This window comes from Protopterus annectens, chromosome 9.part0 (assembly GCF_019279795.1).
Source record: "Protopterus annectens isolate FY-2018-M chromosome 9.part0, PAN1.0, whole genome shotgun sequence".
Taxonomy (NCBI): Eukaryota; Metazoa; Chordata; order Ceratodontiformes; family Protopteridae; genus Protopterus; species Protopterus annectens.
In genome coordinates, this window is record NC_056743.1 from 854,998,629 (window position 1) to 855,021,738 (window position 23,110).

The 23,110-nt window shown below is 43.7% G+C and overlaps 1 protein-coding gene across 1 annotated transcript in view; it reads left to right on the forward strand.

The window, feature by feature from the left end:
• VPS52 (VPS52 subunit of GARP complex) overlaps nt 1-23,110 on the forward strand; it is a 449,815-nt gene that overhangs the window by 211,429 nt on the left and 215,276 nt on the right. Inside the window, exon 9 of the mRNA XM_044083563.1 lies at nt 15,006-15,138. Coding sequence (XP_043939498.1) covers nt 15,006-15,138 — 133 coding nt within the window. The remainder of the gene's footprint in view (nt 1-15,005; nt 15,139-23,110) is intronic.

Consider the following 23,110-nt stretch of genomic DNA (forward strand, 5'->3'; position numbering starts at 1 on the left):
TGTGTGTGTGTGTGTGTGTGTGTGTGTCTCACTGAAGCTGTCAGATATTCACTGAGGGGAAAATGCAGTTTAAAAAAAAAATTAAAAAAATCTTTATTAACTATTCATGTATGACATAGGCAATCTTGCATTTATATAAATGAAAATAAACCATAACGGCACAGTCTCAGTTGCAAACCTTATACCTTACAAACCATGCCAACACAACTGTAGCTGCAAATATTATACATCATTTTTAATATAGCCAGTCATTGTCAATCAACCATTACATAGTTCATTCATGTCCTGCCTTCTTTTAAACCTTGTTCCTCCTCTGTATGTATTGATCCCACATTTCCCATTTTTTCCTATATAATTTACTCCTGCCATTTTCAAAGATCGCATTTCCAGTTGTTTTATCTGTTACTATCTCCGTTAGTTTCAGTAAAGTTGGTTTTACTTTGATTTCCATTTTCTAGTAATTGCTTTTTTGACATCCATTATAATTGGACTCAGTAAGGCCTTACTATGTCTAGGCAATTCCAATTCTGTATCGCAGCTTAAAAAAAAATAATTTCCCTAGTTACTCCAATTTGCTCACCCAGCATCTTCGACAGTGCAGACTGCAGGGAATCTTTGCCTGCCAACTCATTACACTGCAGAAAATATGTTCCCAGTTATCTCTCTTTCCCCATCACATCTCCAACATTTGCTGTCTACCTGAGGAAAAATTCCTTGGAGCCTGCTTGAGGTATAAAAATACCTATGTAAACACTTCCAGGCAAAGATCCTAAATCTTCTAGATTTTGTTGTATATTTGGGAGACATACATATATCCTTCGTTAGCTGTGGTGGTGGTGCTGCGGTAGCGTTATTGCCTCACAGTAAGACGTTGTCCTGTTCGATTCTCAGCTAAAGAGTCTTCTGTGTGGAGACATACGTGAATGGGCGTATCTTCGTTGAAGGTTGTGCGTCAGGCCTGGCAAGTCGGTACATACAAATCTACTGCCAATCATTAGTGGACCGGAGTTCCGCTGTGGCGACCCCTAACCGGGAAAAGCCGAAAGATCCAAAAACATATATCCTTCGTTGTTTCTTTGTGAATTGCTTATCCAGTCTCTCTTCCCAATCCTTCCTAACCTCCTCTGATTGATTCTTATAGTTATCACGCAGTATTTTATATGCTCTACTAATTATCCCTTTCTTAACGGCAACTTCTGTTCTAGATTCTACCATTGCTGGTCTTTCGTTTAGGACCTCCCTATTTCTTTCACTTTGACTGTACTCTGATATCAGTCCTTGATGTAGAAGGCAATCTCTAACCTGCAGTCCAAATAAGTTCTTGGCGTCTTCCCATTCTGTTACCTTTCACTCTTTAGTTATTTGCTCCCAATACCTTGGGTCCTTTGCCAATTTTCTCCAATATATTCCCGCCCCCTCTTGCGTGTTGTGTATATCCCCAATTGCAATCATCCCTATCAGCAGAATCTCCTTTCTTCATTCCCGTAATGGCTTAGTTCTTAGAGTACCTTATGTTCTTCTTAAAGGTCAGCATCCAAAATCCCAGTCTCTCCCTGTTACTTGAGCTTCTCCCCATTTCATCGTCCTCATCTCTTTCCATTTTAAATTGTAGTTTTCTGTTGTAGTATGTATAGGAGCCTTAACTATGTTGCTCTGAAATACACCTTCAAATCCCAATCCGTCCTCTTCTGCTAGAAGAATAAGTTTATCCCACTTGACTCTTGCCGTCTTCCCCTACTACATAAAATCCTTCAGCTCTTTATTAATTGCTATCCACAACTTCTCCTCTGGTTGATAAACATATTCCTGACCTGTGTGTTAAACTAAAGGGACTAAAAACATTTTAAGTGATTGTATCTTACTATCAATATCCATATAAGACAGCTTCCATTTCCTGAGTTTTTGTATTATCTTTTGTTTAGTCACTTCCCACATATCCTTGGATGCCACATCGGTATCATTTTTAATCCATACGCCTAAGCACTTCATTTTCTCATGTCCCCCGTAAGTATGGATATTGCTGAACTAGTTCGTATGTGGGTACATAGCTTACCGCTATTGCTTTTGTTTTAGCTTCATTAATGTTTTACCCCGAAAAGGTCTGAAACTGTCTTAGTATATTCCACAGCACTATCATGTCCCTTTCTGGTTTTGTCTGGTATAAAATGTCATCTGCAAATAGAGCCAGATGTTCTTCATCTCACATTGCTGCAGTCCTTACACTTGGGTAGTCCGCTGTCCTCGGTCGGCCCGAATATCAAAGTATAAGGCTGACGTCGGTCAAGGCGCATTAGACTGACATCAGGACGTCAGGGTACAAATGCGCATGACCGACGTCATATCCTCAGTCTTTTTTGCCGCATGGTCCGATGCAGAAGCAGCGTTGCAAGTGCCGTTCGGCGTTCTGAAATTTTTCGAATTCGGAGTTTCAGACCGAGTCAAAGTTGGCTAAGTACCCCGTTGGGGAATATTTTGGTTTTTTCTTGCCTCAGTGGTTTACCGGATCTCAGAAAAAGTGAATAACTGTATTTCTTGTGGGAAGCAGATAACGCATAGAGATTATCATACTTTGTGTATTCCTTGTTTAGGGCCTGAGCACGACGTTGTTGGGTGTCGCTTTTGTGCTAGATTCAATAAGCGCACTATTAAGAGAAGGTTAGATTGTGCCAGGTTAGTCTTCGGGAAGCGGTGCAATTATAATATGCCGTCGGATGCTCCGGCGTCCGCTTCTGAGAAGAAGCGCAAGGACAAAGCAGCTAAGCCCAGGCAAGAAGAGCCGTCCCGGACGCCGGTTCTTTAGAGGTGTCGGTGGAGCCGGGGGCTCCACCGGAGGTTTCTCTGGAGTCCCAGGGGGAGCCTTTGTTATTGCAGGATGTGGCCTCTCAGGAGGCAGGTCAGGCTGAAGGGGGCCTCTCAGGTTACTGTACTCCCCTCCCTTCCTAGGGTGGTTAGGCCTTCTCCTTCTCTTTCCAAGGCTTCTCCCAGAGGCAGGCCAGGTTTAGCTTCAGTTGGTGTCACTCCTAGTTCTTCAGGATCTGTGCCCAAGAAGCATATGCTTAAAATGGCAGAAGATTTGATTACTTTGATTAGAGGTTCTTTGCCCCCTCCTGATAAGAGACCTAGGGTGGAACCTGAGTTGGGGAGTTTTGAGCAGGCTTCGGATGTTTCAGAGTCTTCGGCTGAAGACTTGCAGGAGTATTCTCCTTATTCTGATTCTGATGTGGATGATTCTACTCCTTCTGCTTCTCCTCCTGAGGATTTTTCTTTTTCAGAGACTCTTCACTCCATGAGGGAGCATTTTAAGTGGGAAGGTCAGGACTTCTCTGATTCCAGGAAAAGGCTTAGGGAATTTTGTTTTACCCCAGCATAGGCCTTTGGCTATACCTCCTGTTCTGGATGTTGTGGAAGATGTGTTTGCAGAGGCTTCTCTTAATCCTGATTCTTTGCCTCCTGCTCCTGTTAAACCGGATAGGTATTACAGGGTGCCTGACGCTCATAAGTATCTTTTTAAGAGTCCTAGGGCGGACCCAGAAACTGTTAGTCAGGGGCCTAAGGGTGTTAAGGCTTCTGTTGTTAAAAATCCGGTTCCTCCAGATAAAGAGGCCAGGGCTTTGGATAGATGGGGAAAGAAAGTCTATACTTCTTCCACCCTTGCTATGAGGGCCTTGAATTGCCAGTTTCACATGCTGAAATACCAAAAGTACCTACTTTCTCAATTGAAGTCTAAGGTAGATGCTCTGGCGGAAGGTATTGAGTGTAAAGAGTTACAAGATTTAGTACATGTTTCTGAACAGGTGGGTAAGCATTCTTTGCAATGTGGTTTTGATGCTGTACAGGCCTCGTCTAGGGTGGCTGCCACTGGGTCAGTTCTTCGCAGGCACGCCTGGCTGAGGGATCAGAATTTATCTGACCATGTTAAGACAAGGATTTTAGATGCTCCTTTACAATCTGATGTGTTGTTTGGTTCACCTGTTGAGGCAGTCTTAAAGAAAATGGAAGACAAGGCTAAGTCTATGCAGACTGTTAAAGATTTTTTGCAGGTTCAGCCTCCGAAGTTTAGTAGAAATTGGCCTACCAAGGGGTGGACGTATCCTTCTTATGATTCCCAGTCTAGGGGTAGATCTAGACGTGGTAGGGGCAGAGCTCAGGGCTCTTTCAGGCCTAGAACAGGGAGTTCTCCTGCACAGTCTTCGGGTGAGGGCAGGGGTCAGTCCTTTCGTAAACAGACCCAATGACCTACCTTTTCAGCTCTCAGAGCCTTCTCGTCTGGCAGCACCTTTGGGAGGAAGGTTGACACTTTTCAAGGAAAATTGGAGTTTAATTACCCAAGACAGATGGGTATTGGATATCATACACCAAGGTTACAGGTTTTATTTCCATACCTTGCCTCCTTTCAAAGGCATGCCAGACGTTCCTCCTCAGCAAAGAATAGAGGCTCACAAACAAATTTCTCTGTTACTTCAAATAGGGGCCATACAGCCAGTCCCTATGCCAGAAGTGGGCCTAGGATTTTATTCTCGCCTGTTCCTAGTACCAAAGAAGGGGAACACGTGGAGACCAATTTTGGATTTATCTATCCTCAACACTTATCTGGACATTCCCAAGTTCAAAATGTTGACGTTACAACAGCTTTTACCTCTGCTGGGCAAAGATCATTGGATGGTAACTTTGGATCTCAAGGAGGCTTACCTTCATGTTCCTATCAGACAGAGTTGCAGGAAGTATCTGCGTCGGGCTGGGACGTCTCATTATCAGTTCTCTGCATTGCCCTTTGGCTTATCTACTGCGCCCAGAGTGTTCACGAAGTTCTGGCTCCAGTGATAGCTTTCTTCAGGCTAAAAGGAATACAGATCTATCCTTATTTGGACGATTGCCTGATTCTGGCTCAAGGAAGGGACGAACTTCTTCATCATTTGGAATATGTGATAGCAGTGCTAAGATGCCTGGGGTATTCTGTGAACGAAATAAAGTCCAGTCTAGTACCCTCTCAGGACATGTGCTTTCTGGGTGTAAGACTGAATACAGCATCCCAGATGGCCTTTTTGACCCCGGACAAACAAAAGAATCTCTCCCTTTACTTTCATCAATTGTCTCATCAGTCCAGGCTGACTGCAAGGACAGTCCTTCAAGCCTTGGGGTTCATGGCATCTTGTATTCTGGTGCTTCCCAATGCCAAACCGCATATGAGGAAGCTACAATGGTATCTCAAAAATGTATGGACACAGCACTGCCAGGATCTGGACACTGTCATTCAAATAATACCTTGCATTCAAAAGGAATTTTTGTGGTGGGCTCAGGAATGTCACCTAAACAAGGGACTCTCTGTGACCCGGCCAGAGGCGAGTCAGATTCTAACGACAGATGCCTCAGACAAAGCTTGGGGAGCTCATCTAAATGGAAAGTGGATACAAGACAAGTGGCCTGCCAGACTACAACATCTACATATCAACTTGAAGGAGATGTTAGCAGTCCAGTTTGCATTAATAGCTTTCAAGGAGTTACTTCTTCCAGGGCAGGTGTTGATTCTAACAGACAACACTACTGTCATGTGGTACATCAACAAGCAAGGGGGAACACATTCTTATCCTCTATGCAGGCAAGCAATGATTTTGTGGGAGACTGCTCTCAGTTTACAGCTAAATCTTCAGGCAAGGTTTCTGCCGGAGCACAGAACTCCTTAGCAGATGTGTTGAGCAGATTTAATTATGGATCCCCACGAGTGGAAATTGGATCCTCATGTATTTCAGAAATTGACAGTGTCATGGGGAACTCCAGACATAGATCTGTTCGCTTCTCCACTAAACCACCAGCTGCCAAAGTTTTGCACGAAAAGGTTTCATCCCACAGCTTGGAAAGTGGATGCTCTTTCTTTCAATTGGAGCAATCTTCATGTGTATGCCTTTCCTCCTCTGCCTCTCCTCCCAAAGGTACTTCTAAAGGTCAGACAGGACAAGCCAAGGATGATTTTAATAGCTCCAGATTGGCCTCGACAGCACTGGTACCCATTACTGAGAAGTCTGGTACGGGAGCCTCCATGGCCTTTACCTTCGATTCCACACCTGTTGTCTCAGGAGGACAGTCATTTACTCAATGTCAAGCTTCACTCTCTTCACCTAACAGCCTGGCATATTCTGTTTTGAACCATAGAGGGTCTCAACTTCCACAGCAAGTTTTGAATGTTATTTTGGAAGCTAGAAGGCCTAGTACAAGGAAAGTGTACGCAGATAAATGGAAGAGATTTTTATTTTGGAGTGCAGCAAAGGAATTTGATGTTTCTGAGCCTAATTTAAGTGTGGCTCTTCAATATCTTACTGAGTTACTGGACAAAGGTTTGTCCTTCTCTTCTATTAAAGTTCATGCTGCAGCAATTTCGGCTCACTATGACTGTGACCCACCATTGTTTTCTCATCCTTTGTTCAAGCAATTTCTTAGAGGGGCAAAGAATATAAGACCCCACGAGAGCTCCTACTCCTGCTTGGGATCTCAATTTTGTGTTGGAGAAACTCACTCTACAACCTTTTGAGCCTGCAGCTACTTCTGAGTTGAAATATTTATCATGGAAGACTGCTTTTTTGTTGGCCATTACCTCTGCAAGAAGGGTTTCTGAATTGCAGGCCCTTATGGCGGTTGAGCCTTTCTTAATTTTCCATAAGGATAGGGTATCTTTGCGTACTAATCCTTCCTTTATGCCTAAAGTGGTTTCTAGTGTGGCTTTAAACCAAACTATTCATTTGCCTACTTTTTATGCAAGTCCCCAAAATAAAGGGGAAAAGATTTTGCACACTTTAGATGTACACAGGCAGTTGCGATATTATTTGAGCAGAACTAAAGGGTTCAGGCAGTCTCAGCAGTTGTTTGTTTCTTTTGCTTTGAGTTCTCAGGGCAAGCCTGTGTCAAAACAAACTATTTCTAAATGGATTGGGTTTTGCATTGCTTTCTGTTATTCCCATCGTGGCAAGGAGATTCCAGCTGGGATTAGGCCTCATTCCACTAGGGCTACTGCCACTTCGACAGCCTTTTTAAGGGGGTGGCAACTAAAGATATTTTGGAGGCAGCTACTTGGAGTTCAGTGCATACTTTCTCTAAGCATTATCACCTTCCACTTTACTCTAAATCTAGGGCTGGTTTTGCCACTGCTATTTTACAGGGCATTTTGGCAGCTCCTACTTTATAGTTTTGCCATCCTCCCTTACCTCTGCTTTGGGATTCTACCCAAGTGTAAGGACTGCAGCAATGTGAGATGAAGAACATAGTACAGTTTTGTACCTACCATAAATGTAGATGTTCAAGATCCACATTGCTGCAGTCCAATTTACCTCCCTCCTTCCCTCTGTGTTTAGAGGCGGTTGTGTGGGTTGGGTTGTAAATATTGTGTATATTGTATACTTTGTACATATTATTAGTGCAAGGGTGGTTGGTTGGTTGTTTGCTGTCTTTGGTTTTGACCTTTCTTTTTAGGGTCTTCTGACATCTGGGGCAAGAAAAGACTGAGGATATGACGTCGGTCATGCGCATTTGTACCCTGACGTCCTGATGTCAGTCTAATGCGCCTTGACCGACGTCAGCCTTATACTTTGATATTCGGGCCGACCGAGGACAGCGGACTACCCAAGTGTAAGGACTGCAGCAATGTGGATCTTCGAACATCTACATTTATGGTAGGTACAAAACTGTACTTTTTTCTTGACTATCATACCAGTTTATATGCTTGAATTTCTGAGTCCCTTATTTTCTTTGCCAGTAGTTCTAAATATAATGCAAATAACAAAAGAGCTAGAGGACACCCCTACCTGGTTCCTCTGCTCAAGCTGAGATCAGAGAGGACCCCACCCACTTTAATTTTTGCCTCCGATCCCGCATATAGCTTCCTAATGAACCTTTTAATTTTATCAAGGAGTGCAAATGCTTCCATTTCTCTGCTCGTCAAGTCACAGCTTACTCTGTCATATGCTTTCTCTGCATCAAGACCCACCAATAACACAATAACAATGGTATTTTCTTACATTCTGCTTCCCTCTAGATCATCATTATTCTGTTAATGTTGTCAAATGTCTGCCTCCCCTCCACAAAAACACATTTATCCGTATGTATCAATTTTGGCATCACTTTTGCCATTCTGTTAGCCATTATAGACATAAACACTTTATAATCATGATTTCATATTGAAATGGCCCTGTATGAAGCTGGATCTGATGGATCCTTACCCTCTTTAGGAATTACAGCTGCCACTGCTTTCTTCCAGGATGTTGGTACTTCTCTTAAAATATTGTTAAACAAAACATTCCAGATCTTTATCATTTTTCCTTCCTAGCTTCCAAACTTCCACAGGAATACCATCTATTCCTGGGGACGTTCCTGTAGATGGGGATGTCCTTCAAGAATGCAACTGCAGTCATAACATGTGGGGTTGTCCTGCCTCGGGCAGCCCTCGGTCGGCCGGATTCCAAAGTCTGGGTCCGACGTCGGCTGATGTCGCATTTCTCTCCTACGTCAGAGTGGCTGGAGTACATAAGCATCAGCCGACGCCATTTTCTCCAGTCTTTCTTGCCGCTGGTGCCGGCAGAAGCAGTTCGCAAGTGCCGGTCGGTCAGCTCCTGTATTCTTCGATACCGAAGTCATCAAAAAAGCTAAGTACCTCGTTGGGGACCTTTTCTTGCCTCAGCCGATGTCAGAAATTACTGAAAAAGTTAACAGTTGTCTATCTTGTGGTAAACAAATACCTCATAAGGATTTCCACTCTTACTGTCTTCCTTGCCTTGGCCCAGACCACGACGTCTCGGCCTGTGTAGCCTGTGCTCGCTTCAACAAGTGCACCCTCAGGCGCCGGGCGGAGTTCACTGAAGATTTTTTTGGCGATAAATTTGCTTACACCATGCCGTCGGAACTTCCGACATCGCAAACTCCCAAGAAGCGAAAAGACCGGGACCGACATCCTCGGCCCGCGTCTACCACCGACTCCACGCCAAAACCTAGCGCGAGTGCTCCGGTTCCCTCTGAGACGGTCTCTCCACCGCTCCGAACCGAAGACACCGCATTACCGACGACTCCGATTCCGACGCCAGTTATCGATTTTCCTCCGGATACCGAAACCGAGGAAATGCCCGAGACCATTGCTGTAGACAAGGTCACTCCTGCACGTGGAGCTGCCAGGCCTCCTATGGCCATGTCTATTAAGGCCTACACTAGGGCTAAGGCAGCCAGCAAAACAAAGCATCTTACTACTAAAACCTTACCTCAGCCTACTCCAGAGACACAAATTATGTCTATGGCTGCTGATTTAATTTCTATGATTAGAGGTTCACAGGCCCATCCCGAGAGAGGATCCCAACCTCCTTCTGATAAAAGGCCCCGGGTTGAACCCTCTGACCCTATCCCTTCAGATGAAGATTCTGAGGGCTCTGTCCACTCTGATAGCCAGGAAGAGCTCTTCCAGACCTATGAGGACTCGGATGCAGAAGATTCCATCCCCTCGGCCTCTCCTCCTGAGGATATTTCTTTTGGGGAGGTTCTGCATACCATGAGGGAACATTTCAAGTGGCAAGGACAGGAATATTCTGATTCCAGAAAACGCCTTAGGACTTTCCTTAAGAAGCCCCAGCACAGGCCCTTAGCTATTCCTCCTGTACTTGATGTTTTGGATGATTTATATTCTGACTCTAGTGCTACCCTTGACTCTCTTCCTCCGGCTCCAGCCAAGCCAGACAGGTATTGCAGGGTCCCAGAAACACATTCCCATTTATTCAGGGCCCATTCTGCTGATTTGGAAACTATTTCACAGGGGCCTAAAGGAGTTTCAGCTTCCACCTCTAAAAATCCATTGCCCTCCAACAGGGAAGCTAGGTCATTAGAGAGATGGGACAAAAAGGTTTACACATCCACTACCTTATCTATGAGAGCTTTGAATTGCCTTTTTCATATGTTACAATATCAGGATTTCCTGTTAGAAGATTTACAAAAAACATTAGCCACTCCTGATCCTTTAGACAGGAAGGCTTTGCAGGAAGCTGTACATAACACTCAGCAAGTAAGCAATCACTTCCTGCAGTGTGGATATGATGCACTGGAAGCTTCATGTAGGGCAGCTATGACAGGGGCAGTCATTCGTAGACATGCATGGTTAAAAGATCAACCTCTACCAGATCATGTAAAGGCAAAACTTCTGGATGCACCTTTGGAAAAGAACAAGCTTTTTGGTGCTAATGCTAAGGATGTGTTAAAGACCATCGAAGAAAAAGCAAAATCAGTTCAGACGGTGAAAGATTTCCTCCAGGTTCAACCCCCCAGATTCAGTAGGAATTGGCCTTCAAAAAACTGGTCCTTTCCTAATCCAGAAAAGTTTCAAAGGGGTAAAAACAGACATGGCCGAGGAAGAGGCCAATACAGGGCCCTTACAGGGGCGACAATGGCAGCCAGGAAACCAAAGAAGTGACAGGGGTTTCACCTACCCCACAGCCACAATCTCAATGACTTTCCTCTACTTCTGCCTACCAGGGAACAAATAGAAGCTCCTTGGGAAATTATCTCTGTTTGCAGAAAATTGGCACAGACTGACAAAGGACAAATGGATTTTGGACATTATAGACCGAGGCTACAGGTTCCATTTTCATACCTTGCCAAGAAAACAAGGCATGCCAAACCTGCCACAAAACCAGAGGGCAGAGGCTATCAAGCAAATCACTCTGCTGACTCGGATGAAAGCAATAGAAAGAGTTCCACAACAAGAGCAAGGCCAGGGGTTTTACTCAAGACTGTTCCTTGTTCCAAGAAAAGAATCTCAATGGAGACCAATACTGGACTTATCTGCATTAAACACCTTTCTCATAGTACCAAAGTTCAAAATGCTGACTCTACAGCAACTCCTTCCCATGCTGGGCAAGGGGTCTTGGCTGATTACTCTGGACCTCAAGGAGGCATACCTGCATGTCCCTATCAGACACAGCTGCAGAAGATACCTCAGATTTCTTGCAGGGCCAGAGCATTGTCAATTCTCAGCATGCCATTTGGCTTATCTACTGCGCCCAGAGTATTCACAAAATGCCTGGCTTCAGTAATTGCTCATTGCAGGCTCCAGGGGATACAAATTTACCCGTACCTGGACGACTGCCTCATACAAGCGGACGACAAATTGATGTTGACAAAAAACTTGGACTATGTCATACGATTACTTCAAGCTCTGGGATACACAGTCAACTTCCAAAAGTCAAGACTGCAACCATCCCAGCAAATAATCTTCTTAGGTGCCAAACTAGACACAGCCTCTCAAATGGCTTACCCGACAGAAGACAAGCAAGAGAAGTTATCTCATTATTTCAAAGGTTTAGCAAAGCTCACCCAGATGACTGCAAGGAGATTCCTACAGGCCCTGGGCTACATGGCATCCTGCATTCTCCTGATTCCATTAGCAAGACTACACATGAGAAAGCTTCAATGGTACCTAAAAAGCGTTTGGTCTCAACACAGCAACAACTTGGAGACAACCATATCGCTCATTCCATGCCTACAAAAGGAATTCCTATGGTGGGCCTCGGTGAGCCAGGCAAACACAGGTATGTCATTCAAAAAACCACAGATAACACAGACCATGACCACAGATGCCTCAGACCTTGGATGGGGGGGCGCACATGGAAGGCAGGTGTATACAAGGACAATGGTCTCCAAAGGAAACACATCTGCATATAAACCAAAAGGAAATGCTGGCAGTAATGCATGCCATCGAGGCCTTTCAACACCAACTTCAGCAAGGCCATTTACTGATACGGACAGACAACACCACTGTGATGTGGTATATAAACAAGCAAGGGGGCACCCACTCTTACCCCCTTTGCAGACTGACAATGCATCTTTGGGAAAAATCACTGAGCCTAAACATCCAGTTACAATCCCAGTTTGTTCCAGGCAAAGACAATGTGTTGGCGGACAGCCTAAGCAGGAATTTCACAGATCCACACGAGTGGAGGTTACATCCGAAGGTCTTCACACAACTCACTTCGACATGGGGCAGGCCAGAAGTGGACCTATTTGCCTCTCACCTCAACCATCTTCTACAAAAATTCTGCACAAGGACATACCATCCAAAAGCTTGGAAAATAGATGCTCTCTCATTCAACTGGAACTTCCTAACAATCTATGCATTCCCACCTCTGCCACTGATGACCCTCAGTATTACTAAAGATCAAAGCAGAGACCCAAGGGAATCATAATAGCTCCGGATTGGCCAAGACAACACTGGTATCCACTACTACGGAGCATATGTCACACCAGGAGGTGGGCCCTTCCCCAATGGCCTCTACTTTGACTCAACACAATTTCAAACAGTGCATCCAAACCTTCAGACACTGCAGCTAACAGCCTGGGAGATCCCATAAATAACCTCAACCTATCTCTCCAAGGAAGTTCAGAGGATACTAACAGAGGCTCGAAGACCATCCACCAGAAAGGTTTACTTAGCAAAGTGGAAAAGATTCAGCAATTGGAATACCAGCAAGGGACATGATGCATCATTGTTGAACATCCCACTCATCTTGGAATATTTGGCAGATATGCTAAAGAACGGCTTCTCATATTCTTCCATAAAGATACATGCATCAGCTATTTCAGCTAGATATAACACTGATCCTCCTGTTTTTTCACACCCTTTGCTACGGCAATTCCTCAGGGGAATCAAGAACATTAAGCCACCAAGAAAGGCCCCAGTGCCAGCCTGGGACCTCAATTTTGTCCTAGAAAAACTGACTCTACCTCCATTTGAACCAGCAGCTTCAGTTGACTTGCAATTTCTCTCATGGAAGACAGCTTTCCTGTTGGCAATTACCTCAGCAAGAAGGGTTTCGGAACTACAGGCCCTAATGGCAATACCACCATTCATAATTTTTCACAGAGACAGGGTTTCATTAAGGACCAACCCTACTTTTATGCCGAAGGTGGTATCTAGGGTTTCTTTAAATCAAGCCATTTATCTGTCTGCTTTCTTCCCCAATCCTGAGAATAAGGGGGAAAGACTGTTGCATACCTTGGACATTCACAGACAACTTCGATACTACTTGGACAGAACCAAGGCCAGTAGGAAGTCTGAACAACTTTTTGTAGCTTACGCCCCTGCAGTCCAAGGAAAAGCAATTTCAAAACAGACTATTTCAAAATGGATTGGACATTGCATCAAATTCTGTTATTCCTTTCATGGAAAGACTGTTCCAGCCAATGTCAGACCACATTCCACCAGAGCTACAACCACCTCTACAGCATTCTTAAGAGGGGTGCCTACTAAGGACATTCTAGAAGCTGCTACATGGAGCTCCGTGCATACATTCTCCAAACACTACAATCTCCCTCTATACTCCAGATCCAGAGCAGGCTTTGCTTCGGCAGTCCTGCAGGGTTTGATTGCCACACCATCTTTTTCCTAGAGCATTCCTCCCCCAGCTAAGCTATGGTATTCTACCCACATGTTATGACTGCAGTTGCATTCTTGAAGGACATAGTACAGTTTTGTACCTACCATAAATGTAGTTGTCCGATAGACATGCAACTGCAGTCGGATTTTCCCTCCCTCCATATCCCTCTATGCCTAGGGTCCACTCCTATCCCTGTTACCCTTAGCTGGGGATATCTGTTATGGTGTATTTGTTTTATTGCTCATTTATTTGTCTGGAATCCTGTTTTTGTCTTCCAATTTGATTACAGCCTTCCTTGGAGGGCACCTGGCATCTGGGGCAAGAAACACTGAAGAAAATGGCGTCGGCTGATGCTTATGTACTCCAGCCGCTCTGACGTCGGACAGAAATGCGACATCAGCCGACGTCGGACCCAGACTTTGGAATCCGGCCGACCTAGGGCTGCCCGAGGCAGGACAACCCCACATGTTATGACTGCAGTTGCATGTCTATCGGACATCTACATTTATGGTAGGTACAAAACTGTACTTTATACATCACCATTTTTATCTCTTTTTCTATCTTAACTGTTAGTAATTGAGCCTCCTCTACCTCTAACCTTGGCATATTTTATTCTTCCATAAACATTTCCATTTGCATCTCTTCTTTATTTCCATATTTCTTTGCTTTGTACAGCCTTTCATAGAATTTTCAAAACATTTCTAATACTTCTACAGGATCCCTTGTTATCTTCCTTGTTGTAGGCTCCCTAAACTTGGTGACAGCCCTTTCTACTTTCTGTTGCCCGAGTCTTTGTGCTAAAAGTTTTTGTGTTGTAGAGTTATCAAAAACAGTTGCTTAACAGCAGTTTTTTTTAAACTCATGCATATTATCAAGGTAATCCCTTATTTTCTGCCTAATATTCTGCAGTTGCTCTTCTTGTTCTGTGAGATGCCCCCTATTTTGCAATACTTTTACTTAAAGGGACTGACAGATGTCATTTTTGTTACTTCTTAACCATATCTCTCTTTTATTTCCATCCTATTTTTAAAAATCAACTTTAATTTTTATCCCACTCCTTAGCTATACATTCAAAAGAAATTTCTATCTTCTCTAATATCGCCTGAATGATTACCATTGGCTTTTCCTTAAATTCCTCTCTTTTCAACAAATAGGTGGGAAAGCACCAGTGTCTTATTTTTATTTCATTATCCTGTGCTTTTATTTTAGTTATTATTGGCGCATGATCTGAAATAGTTATTGGGTGCGTTTCAAGACTTTCAATTAAATGCACATGTTCCTTTGAAATATAAATTATGTTCAGCCTAGCCCAGTTTTTGTATCTTGGGGAATATGTAAATTCACTTTGAACTCCTAGTCCTGATTTCATATCTTCCATGCCAAGGCAAAATGCAATTTTAGTCTTGCAGTTCGTTCTTTGAAAAGAGGAAGATGATGGCAGTTTTCCTAACTTGAACTGATGCACATTTATACAGGTTGATTTGTGTGCATTAACCTAAACCGATACACACTCGTGTGCATGTACACACGTAACACACTTGCTCTTTCATGTATGTATGTGTATGTATGTATGTAGTTCTATCCAGTTTAATGATGTAACCTCTATACCTTTAGATTTTTCTACCAGTTCTTACTGGCTAATGAGCGTCACATTGCAAAAGAGATCCGAGATGAGTATGTGGACACTATGAGCAAAATTTATCTTTCCTACTTCAAGTCTTACACAAGTCGCCTGATGAAGGTGCAGGTAAGTTCATGTAATTGTGGAGCTCCTGTTATGACAACTGCTGCTCTGAAGTCTGGATTGCACTCCTTTCTTTTCTAGTATGACACAGTAGTACTGTAAAGATAGATTTTGAGGCTTACTATAAAAAGTGTTTGTTCCATTAATTTATGATATCCTCATGGCTGAATGATTTGTTTTCTACTAGGTTTTGCTGTCATGAATTGCCTGATTTCCTGTAGGTTAATATAGGCTGTTGCATCAGAGAACAATTAGTAGCCTAAACCCAATATCTCAAGTTGTAGGTACCCACTGGACATGACTGATTTATACCTAGTTTCTACACCCTTCAAAGAAGGCTTTGAGGGCCATATGCGGGGTGTATTTGATTGCCCATTCATTCATCCAGATTACACTTAGAGACTCAGGGAATTGCTTTGGATTTTCTGGGATACATATCTGTCTTACTAGCAGGTCCAGTTTGTTTTGATCTCGTGAGCAGGTGTTTACTAGTTTTAGAGATATGTAGGAAGTTGCATAGGATAGGAAACTTTGTGGCTCTGTAGACTACACAGAGGTCTACTGTCAGTTGGCTGTAAGAAAAAGAGAGAGAGAACTTTACGGTGGTCTGAGTCGCTCTTGCTGAGAACTCTGCTGGCTCAAGCTGGGTGATATGCTTAGACAAGTGCATAACAATGGGGCCATTATACTTTGATGCCTTGTTTAGCCATTTGCTTGATATGCAAGGCTGTACTTGCCTGATATTTTCTGACTGTTTAATTTTTTTAAATTTTTACTTTCTGGAACCCTTTCCTAAAAGTTTTTTTTTTCTTTATTTTGCACCCCGCACTACTTGATTATGATTAGTCCCAACTTGGCCAAGTGGACCATTTGATGTTCAGTATTTAGATCACTGTTTTAGTAGCCTAAGCTATGTTGATTATATTGTTGCCTAGAATATGCCTACCAGCTAGTATTCAAAGCTTTAAGGCACCTTTCATGTGCTTAAAATGCAATTGTCTCTGAAAAGGCAGTTTGGGTGCCAAAAGTTTGAACTTTTTTGTTGCCAAAGTACTTCACCTCTCTGCTGACTTCGTGGAACTGACTTGACAGCTAGTGATCCTTTCAAGGCTAGGCAGATAAATCCCTTCAGAGGAAAACCCTACATTTTATCACTTTTCTGTGTTTTTTTTTTTTTTTGTGTAGCTGTTTTTATACTAGGAAATTATTTTTTTTGAAACTGTCATGTTTATGTAGTAATTTCTTCTAGTGTAGTGCTTTTTAATAGGCATACTAACTAAAAATCTGTTTTTGAGTGTTGGTCTACATTTCTGTGTAAAGCTAGTGTGTGTGTGTGTGTGGGGGGGGGGGCAGGATTTGGTGTTTGTTTTTTGACTTTCAGGGAAAATTTTACCTCTGAGCCTAATTTTTTTTTCAGAAGGTTCACTGACTGACTCAGCATATGCTTACCACTTGTTAGGTCTCCTTCCCAAATTAAACATGAAGCAATTTTCAGTTTCCATGATTCTTGCATCTCCTGTCCACAAAAAGAAGAATTTTAAGGAGTTTTTTGGTGCTTAGCAGTTTCCATCACTCCTTCAGCTCGCTGGTGGGTGATTGTGCTGTGGCTAATTTTGGTTCCTTGGGCCATCCATCTGTGGACCCTGGTCCCACTGGTGTAGTACTTCAAGTCACTAAGGATCAGGACAACGGATGTCTATGTGGTTGTAGGGTTTCCCTCTCTGGGCAAGGGAGAACCACTCTTGCCAGTCTCTAGGAAAGGAACAGGTGAAGTCTTGTTGCTTTGGAAAGTGTATGTGCCCAATTCCCGATTTAGTGCTGTCTTGATCAGCATTTTTCTAGGGGGTTTCCCCCATAAAGAGCCTGAAACTTGACAATGTTTCTGTTCTTGTTTTTTAAACTAAGAATAAGAAAGATTTGCTGGGATTTCTGAAGTGATTGCTCTCAGGTTTTAATGTGTTAAATACTAGTTTTTCACTGCATTCTAAGAGAAAAAAATAAAATCTGATGTTGTTAATCTTCATTCATTCCTTTCTGATGGGTTTGGAACTGATCCTTAGTTCTGACTCTGCCGCTGTCCCAAGCTCGCGTGAGCCCAAAAACTCTCATGCTAAGATTACCCATAGTGCCTCTCTGCCCATTACCTCAGATCTTGTTTGCCGCATAGTGGTCAGGACGTGTCAAGCCTTTCACTCTCAGCTTAAGTAGTTTTTGCTTGTTGATGAAACTTTTTCTTGTTGTTGAACCTTTTATTGTCTGTAGATAAATACTTCTCGGTATCCCTTAGCTGGTAAAGTGCCTCGTTCTTCTTCCCCTTTACCGTTTTTTTCTGGTATTCCTCCCTACCATCGTTGGTAGCTCCCGCCCTTACTCTCTGTGGTATTCTCGGGATACCATTGTTGGTACCCTTTTTCTTCCCCTCTCACTCTCTTTATTAAAAAAAAAAAAAAAAAAAAAGTATGTTTGGTTGCTATATTGTTGTAAGCTTTGTTGTTAATATTGTGGTATTTGCAGGTGTAGTGGCCTTGACTTTTTGTGGTTATGGTGGACAAGAAAGGGACCACTGGTTTTAAAACTTGTGACCAGCGTGCCTGTAAAACGCCCTATTCGAATGGACATTCCTCTTGTGTATATTGCTTAAATGTGCCTCATCTAACTGTTCAACCACCTTGTAATATTTGTGCAGGCTTTAGTACCCATCCTCTGAATGAGAGCTGCAGTAAGCTTATTCTTAAAGGACTACTCAAATCTCCTTTCTCGGAGGCTCTTTCTGCATTGGAGGGTTCTCCCCCTCCCAGAAAAGATCACAAGAAAAGGAGCCATTTGGTTCCCTCTTCTCCTAAAGATCTGGAATCCAAGTCTTTAGAGCCTAGACCTAAATACCCAAAATTGTCTCCAGTTCCCTCAGCTCCAGGGCTCAAAACCCCTTCCTTCGTGCCAACAGTGGAACTGACTCTTGAGTATGGCTGCTAAATTGCCTTCAACTCCATCAGCTCCAGGACTTGAGTCCTCTACTTTGATGCGGAGTACTGAACCAAAGTCTGATAAGACTATATCGGTACCAATTACCTTGGCTCCGATTACCATGGTACTAACCATGACTGCATTTGTCCAGATTCTCCCTTCGACCCAAACAATAGAGTCTCCAATTCTGGTAATTTCCCCCCCTACTGCATTTTCTACAGGTCCATCAACCATTGTCTCAATGGGAGAGCCCATACCTCGGACCAGATACTCCCCGTTGACGGATCCTTTCTCAGAACAGCCATATAGCCCCTTCTTGGAATGTCCAGACTCCCCATTGGGGATATCCACCAGATGAGAACTAGACATGGTCAGACTTGTGGATCAACTCTCGACAGCTATGGGGTTGTCTTCTTCTCTTAGTAAACCCTCTATCCTATTTGGAACAGAGGAGTTCTCTCTACAGACTCCATGTTATACTCCTCCTTCAACCTGTCTGGGTCCAAAGCCCTTGGCTCCAATGCCTTTCATGGTTCCAGCTGTCATAGTTCCAATGGCATCCTCGTCTGTGGCACCGATGATCACCCTATGGACGTTGACTCCTTTGCAGCTGAGCCATCCTCTGGGTCGTGACTGGCCCATCGGCACCGAGGATCCTAGCCTGGCGTCAATTTTTTTCTACTGCACCGTGTGCTATGGCCCCAATGATTGCAGTGACGCAGAGTCCCCTCGAGGTTCCTCTCCTGGTGGCGGGTCTGTCATAGCGGGATGTGACCCCTGTCCTGAGGTTGTCCCTCTCTGTTCCGGGCTCCCATTCCTCTTCCGACGGGCCTGCTTTCCAGGCAATGGAAAGGACACTAGCCTCTGCAGGCACTCTGCTGATCCCACAGGCATCAGAACACCATATGTACATTCATTCTAGACCTCAGTTGACACAGTCTGCCACTCCAAGGCACTGGGTACGGGAGCCGCAAGATACCCTTGAACAGGGCATCCTCTCTCCCGAGTCCTCTTCGGAAGCCCCCATCGAGGAGGTTCTGAGGAAGAGAACATGCAAGCTGAAGCATGTAGACCTCCCTGAAGAGTCTCTCACGGAAGACTTTGGCTAAGATGAAGGGGAAGGGTCCAAAAAATCTCCTCATGAAGAGGTCTCCTTTGGAGACATCCTTGAAATTTTGAAACAGCGAGGAGATTGGAAGTCCACAAATCCATCCTCCGAGGAGTCTGTGTTCTTGCAGGCCTTCCATGCCCGGCCCTCTACCCAGACCAGATGGAATCCGGGTTCTACTCAAGGTTATTTTTAGTGCCAAAAAAGACAGGACTGGAGACCCATTTTGGACCTCAGTATCTTAAACAAGTTTCTCAAGCAGACAAAGTTTCGGATAGTCACGGTTCAGTCTATCCTTCCTTTTCTGGAAAAAGACGACTGGATGTGCTGTATAGATCTTTGGGATGCATATTACCACATAAAGATGGACAAGCGATACAGAAGATTCCTCCACTTATGACTGGGAACCAATCACTACCAGTTTTGTGCACTGCCCTTTGGCCTCTCTGCAGCCTCCAGAGTGTTTACCAAATGCATGGCAGTAGTAGCAACTCACCTGAGACTGCAGGGATTCCAGTTGTTTCCATACTTGGATGACTGGCTCCTCACCACTCCCACCAAGCATCTACTGATAAGGGCACAACAGTACACTCTCTACTACAGGCACAGCGTTTGGGGATTTCTATAAATATGGAGAAGAGTTAGCTGAACCCATCCCAGTCCTTGAAATTCATAGGGGCAACACACTATCTTGCATGGTCTCTCTACCTCATCACAGATCGGAAAGACTTGTTTCTCTCAGATCCGAGCGATACTCCCCTGAGACAAGGTGCCCCCGCTCAGGCAGTCCTTCAAATCTTGGGGTCAATGGCTTCGACAATAACAATTGTCCCGCTAGTAAGACTACATATGAGAATACTTCAGTGGCTTCTAATAACACAGTGATCAATGTTAACTCACCCAATATCTTTCCAAATTCATTTAACGAATCTATGCAAGAAGGACTTACTTTGGTGGATGCAACCAGAGATCTCCATTTTCGCCCCTGCAGCCCAAGGCCACAGTGACCACGGACGCTTCCTTAACCTGGTGGGAGGGGGGCATTTTTAGGGACAGATGGTCCAAGGTACTTAATCATCAGCAGAGGCCAATGTGCATATCAAAGTCCTGGAACAAAGGGTGGTGCTTCTAGCATTGCAGGCATTCCACCACACCTTTCCATCAGGGACTGTTGCTGTTCAGACAGCCAACATGTCAGTGGTCTGGTACATCAACAAACAAGGGGGAACCTAATCCTATCCTCTGTGCCAGGAAGCTATGAGAATTAGGCAATGGGTGATAGCCACAAACTGCTTTCTAATAGCAACGCACATTCCTGGGGATTCCAGTGTGATTGCAGACAAATTTAGCAAGTGTATTCCCCTGCCTCACGAGTGGTCCTTCAATCCTTCAGTGGTGTCGATGATTTTCAATTGCTGGGGCCAGCCTTGCTGTGACTTGTTTGCCTTGCCCGTAAGTCGCAAATGCAGAAGCTACTTTGCCCTAATCCCAGGGGAAACCCCAAGGGACACCCTCACACACGATTGGCCCATGGGACTGCTCCACACCTTTTCCCCCGATACCATTGATCTTGCATTTCTTGAAGAAAGCAATTTGGTTGAGAAGCAGAGTAATCCTCATTGTTCTTATTGGCCCTGACAATTTTGGTTTTCCTTTCTATGGCCTCATCTAGTATGCAAACCATGGATTCTGGATCCAACTCTGGAATTACTGTTGCACCCTCAAGGGCTACTCCACCTGATCCTTTCCAGCCTCAAGCTGACAGCTTGGTTTTTCCACTTCCAATAATTGCCAGGCAGAAGAATCTTTCCTCTCTTGTCCGTGGGGTTCCTATCAGCAGATCGAAGACCCATGTTTCCGAATGCGTCTTGGTCTAACTGAAAACACTGAAACGGCACAATATCGAAGCGGCATGTAAGCAAATTCTTTCCCTGGGAAAGAATTTTCTTGGCCGCTTTGGTAGTTCGCCATTTTCGGCATTGTAGTGCGGTCTTGAGTTGGTATATTTAAGTAGGGGGATGTGGGGGCGAAGCCCTTCACTTAATGTCATATTTTAAAGTGTTTTCTTTTATTTTTGTTGGAACAGCGATTTTTTTTTTTTTTTTTTTTTTTTTTTCCTTGGGGAAATAAATAAAAATCACTGTTCTGACAGTTCGGTTTTGTAAGCTTTTGCTTACATGGGGCAGATTTTTAATCACCGTTCACTTACCTAAGCGTTCGGTGATCTAATATAGACCCTGTCTGTGACATTCTTCTGGCTTCTCATAAGCTTTTCACCAGAAAATTGTATTGTGACAAGTGGAAGAGATTTGGGTTATGGGCTCGTGATAATAGCATAGATCCTGTACAGCCTCAGTCCCTGATGTACTTCATTATCTGTCCGGCCTATTACAATCTGGAGTAGCAGTTTCTGTGATTCGGGTTCACCTGGCTGCTATTTCCAATTTTCACAATGGCTTTGGGGATACCTCCTTGATTTCTCATCGCCTCTGCAAAACCTTTCTGAAAGAGGTTTCTCGCATCAGGCCCCCCTTTAGAGAACTTATTGAACCTTGGAACCTCACCCTCATGTTGCAGGCACCAACTAAAGCCCCTTTTGAACCTGCAGCCAATTGTCACATAAAATTTCTGTCGTGGAAGTCTCTTTTAATGTGGGCTATTACTTCAGCACGAAGGATATCTGAACTTCAGGCCTTATGTGTCAAATGTCCCTACTTAATTTTTCACAAAGACAGAGTTTCGCTTTGGACTAATCCTTCCTTTCTGCCCAAAGTAATTTCAGAGTTAACCATGAACCAGACAATTTTCAAATAAAGAGGAGTACTGTCTCCATTCAATGGATGTACACAAGACAATTATGGTTCTACCTGGACAGAACAAAATCCTTTAGGAAATCTGACAACTCTTTATCTCTTTATTCTGGGCCTAAAATAGAAGAGTCAGTTTCCAAGATGACCTTGTCGAAATGGTTGAGAGATTCCATATGTTTTGTCTACCACCATAGTAAATTGCCCCTGCCAAACAAAATTAGAGCTCATTCAACCAGTGCAACCTCAGTGGCCTTTCACTCTAGAGCTACCATGGATGATATTTGTGCAGCAGCAACGTGGGCCTCTCCACACACCTTTATTAATCATTACAAATTGGATTTGGTCTCCAGGAGGAGAGCTCCCTTTGGCTCAGTGGCACTCAGGAATATTCTTCCATAAAGCCTCCCAGGAAACTAGGGACTGTGTCCCATCAGTAAGGAATGAATGAAGATCAACAACATCAGATAAAAAGTCATGTCTAACCATAACATTCCATCTGTGTTGTTCATCTTTATTTATTCATTACGTCCCTCCCACCATTCCGCTCCAGTTGGCTCCTGGAGGTTTTTGAATATGGTCCTTTATCTGGTTTAGGGTATACTGAGCAGAAAAAGCCTCCACTTTTATGTCCTTGAACAACTCAATCTGAGGTAATGGGGAGAGAGGCACTATGGGTAATCCTAGCATGAGAGTTTTTTGGCTGACGTGAGCTTGGCACAGCTGCCTAGTTGGAACCGAGGATCGGTTCCGAACCCATCCGTAATGAATGAATGAAGATGAAAAACACAAATGGAACGTGATGTTAAACATAACTTCTTTTTCTCACATGGTCTGATGAATTCCAGTCAGATGAGCAGGGAGGGGGTGTGATTCTTCAGGTAATTCACATCAAGCTGAACATTCTGATTCTGAGGAGTTTTTTTTTGTTTTTTTTTTTTTCCTTCAGATTTCTGTGCAGATTAACTAACTAACTTTTTGTGATGCTATTAATAAAACAAGAAATTTAGTTCACTGGGAATGGAATGAAACCCCATCTCCCACTTAAAGTTAATGACTTGTTACAACTGGCGTTTCCCCTACCTACAGTTGTTCA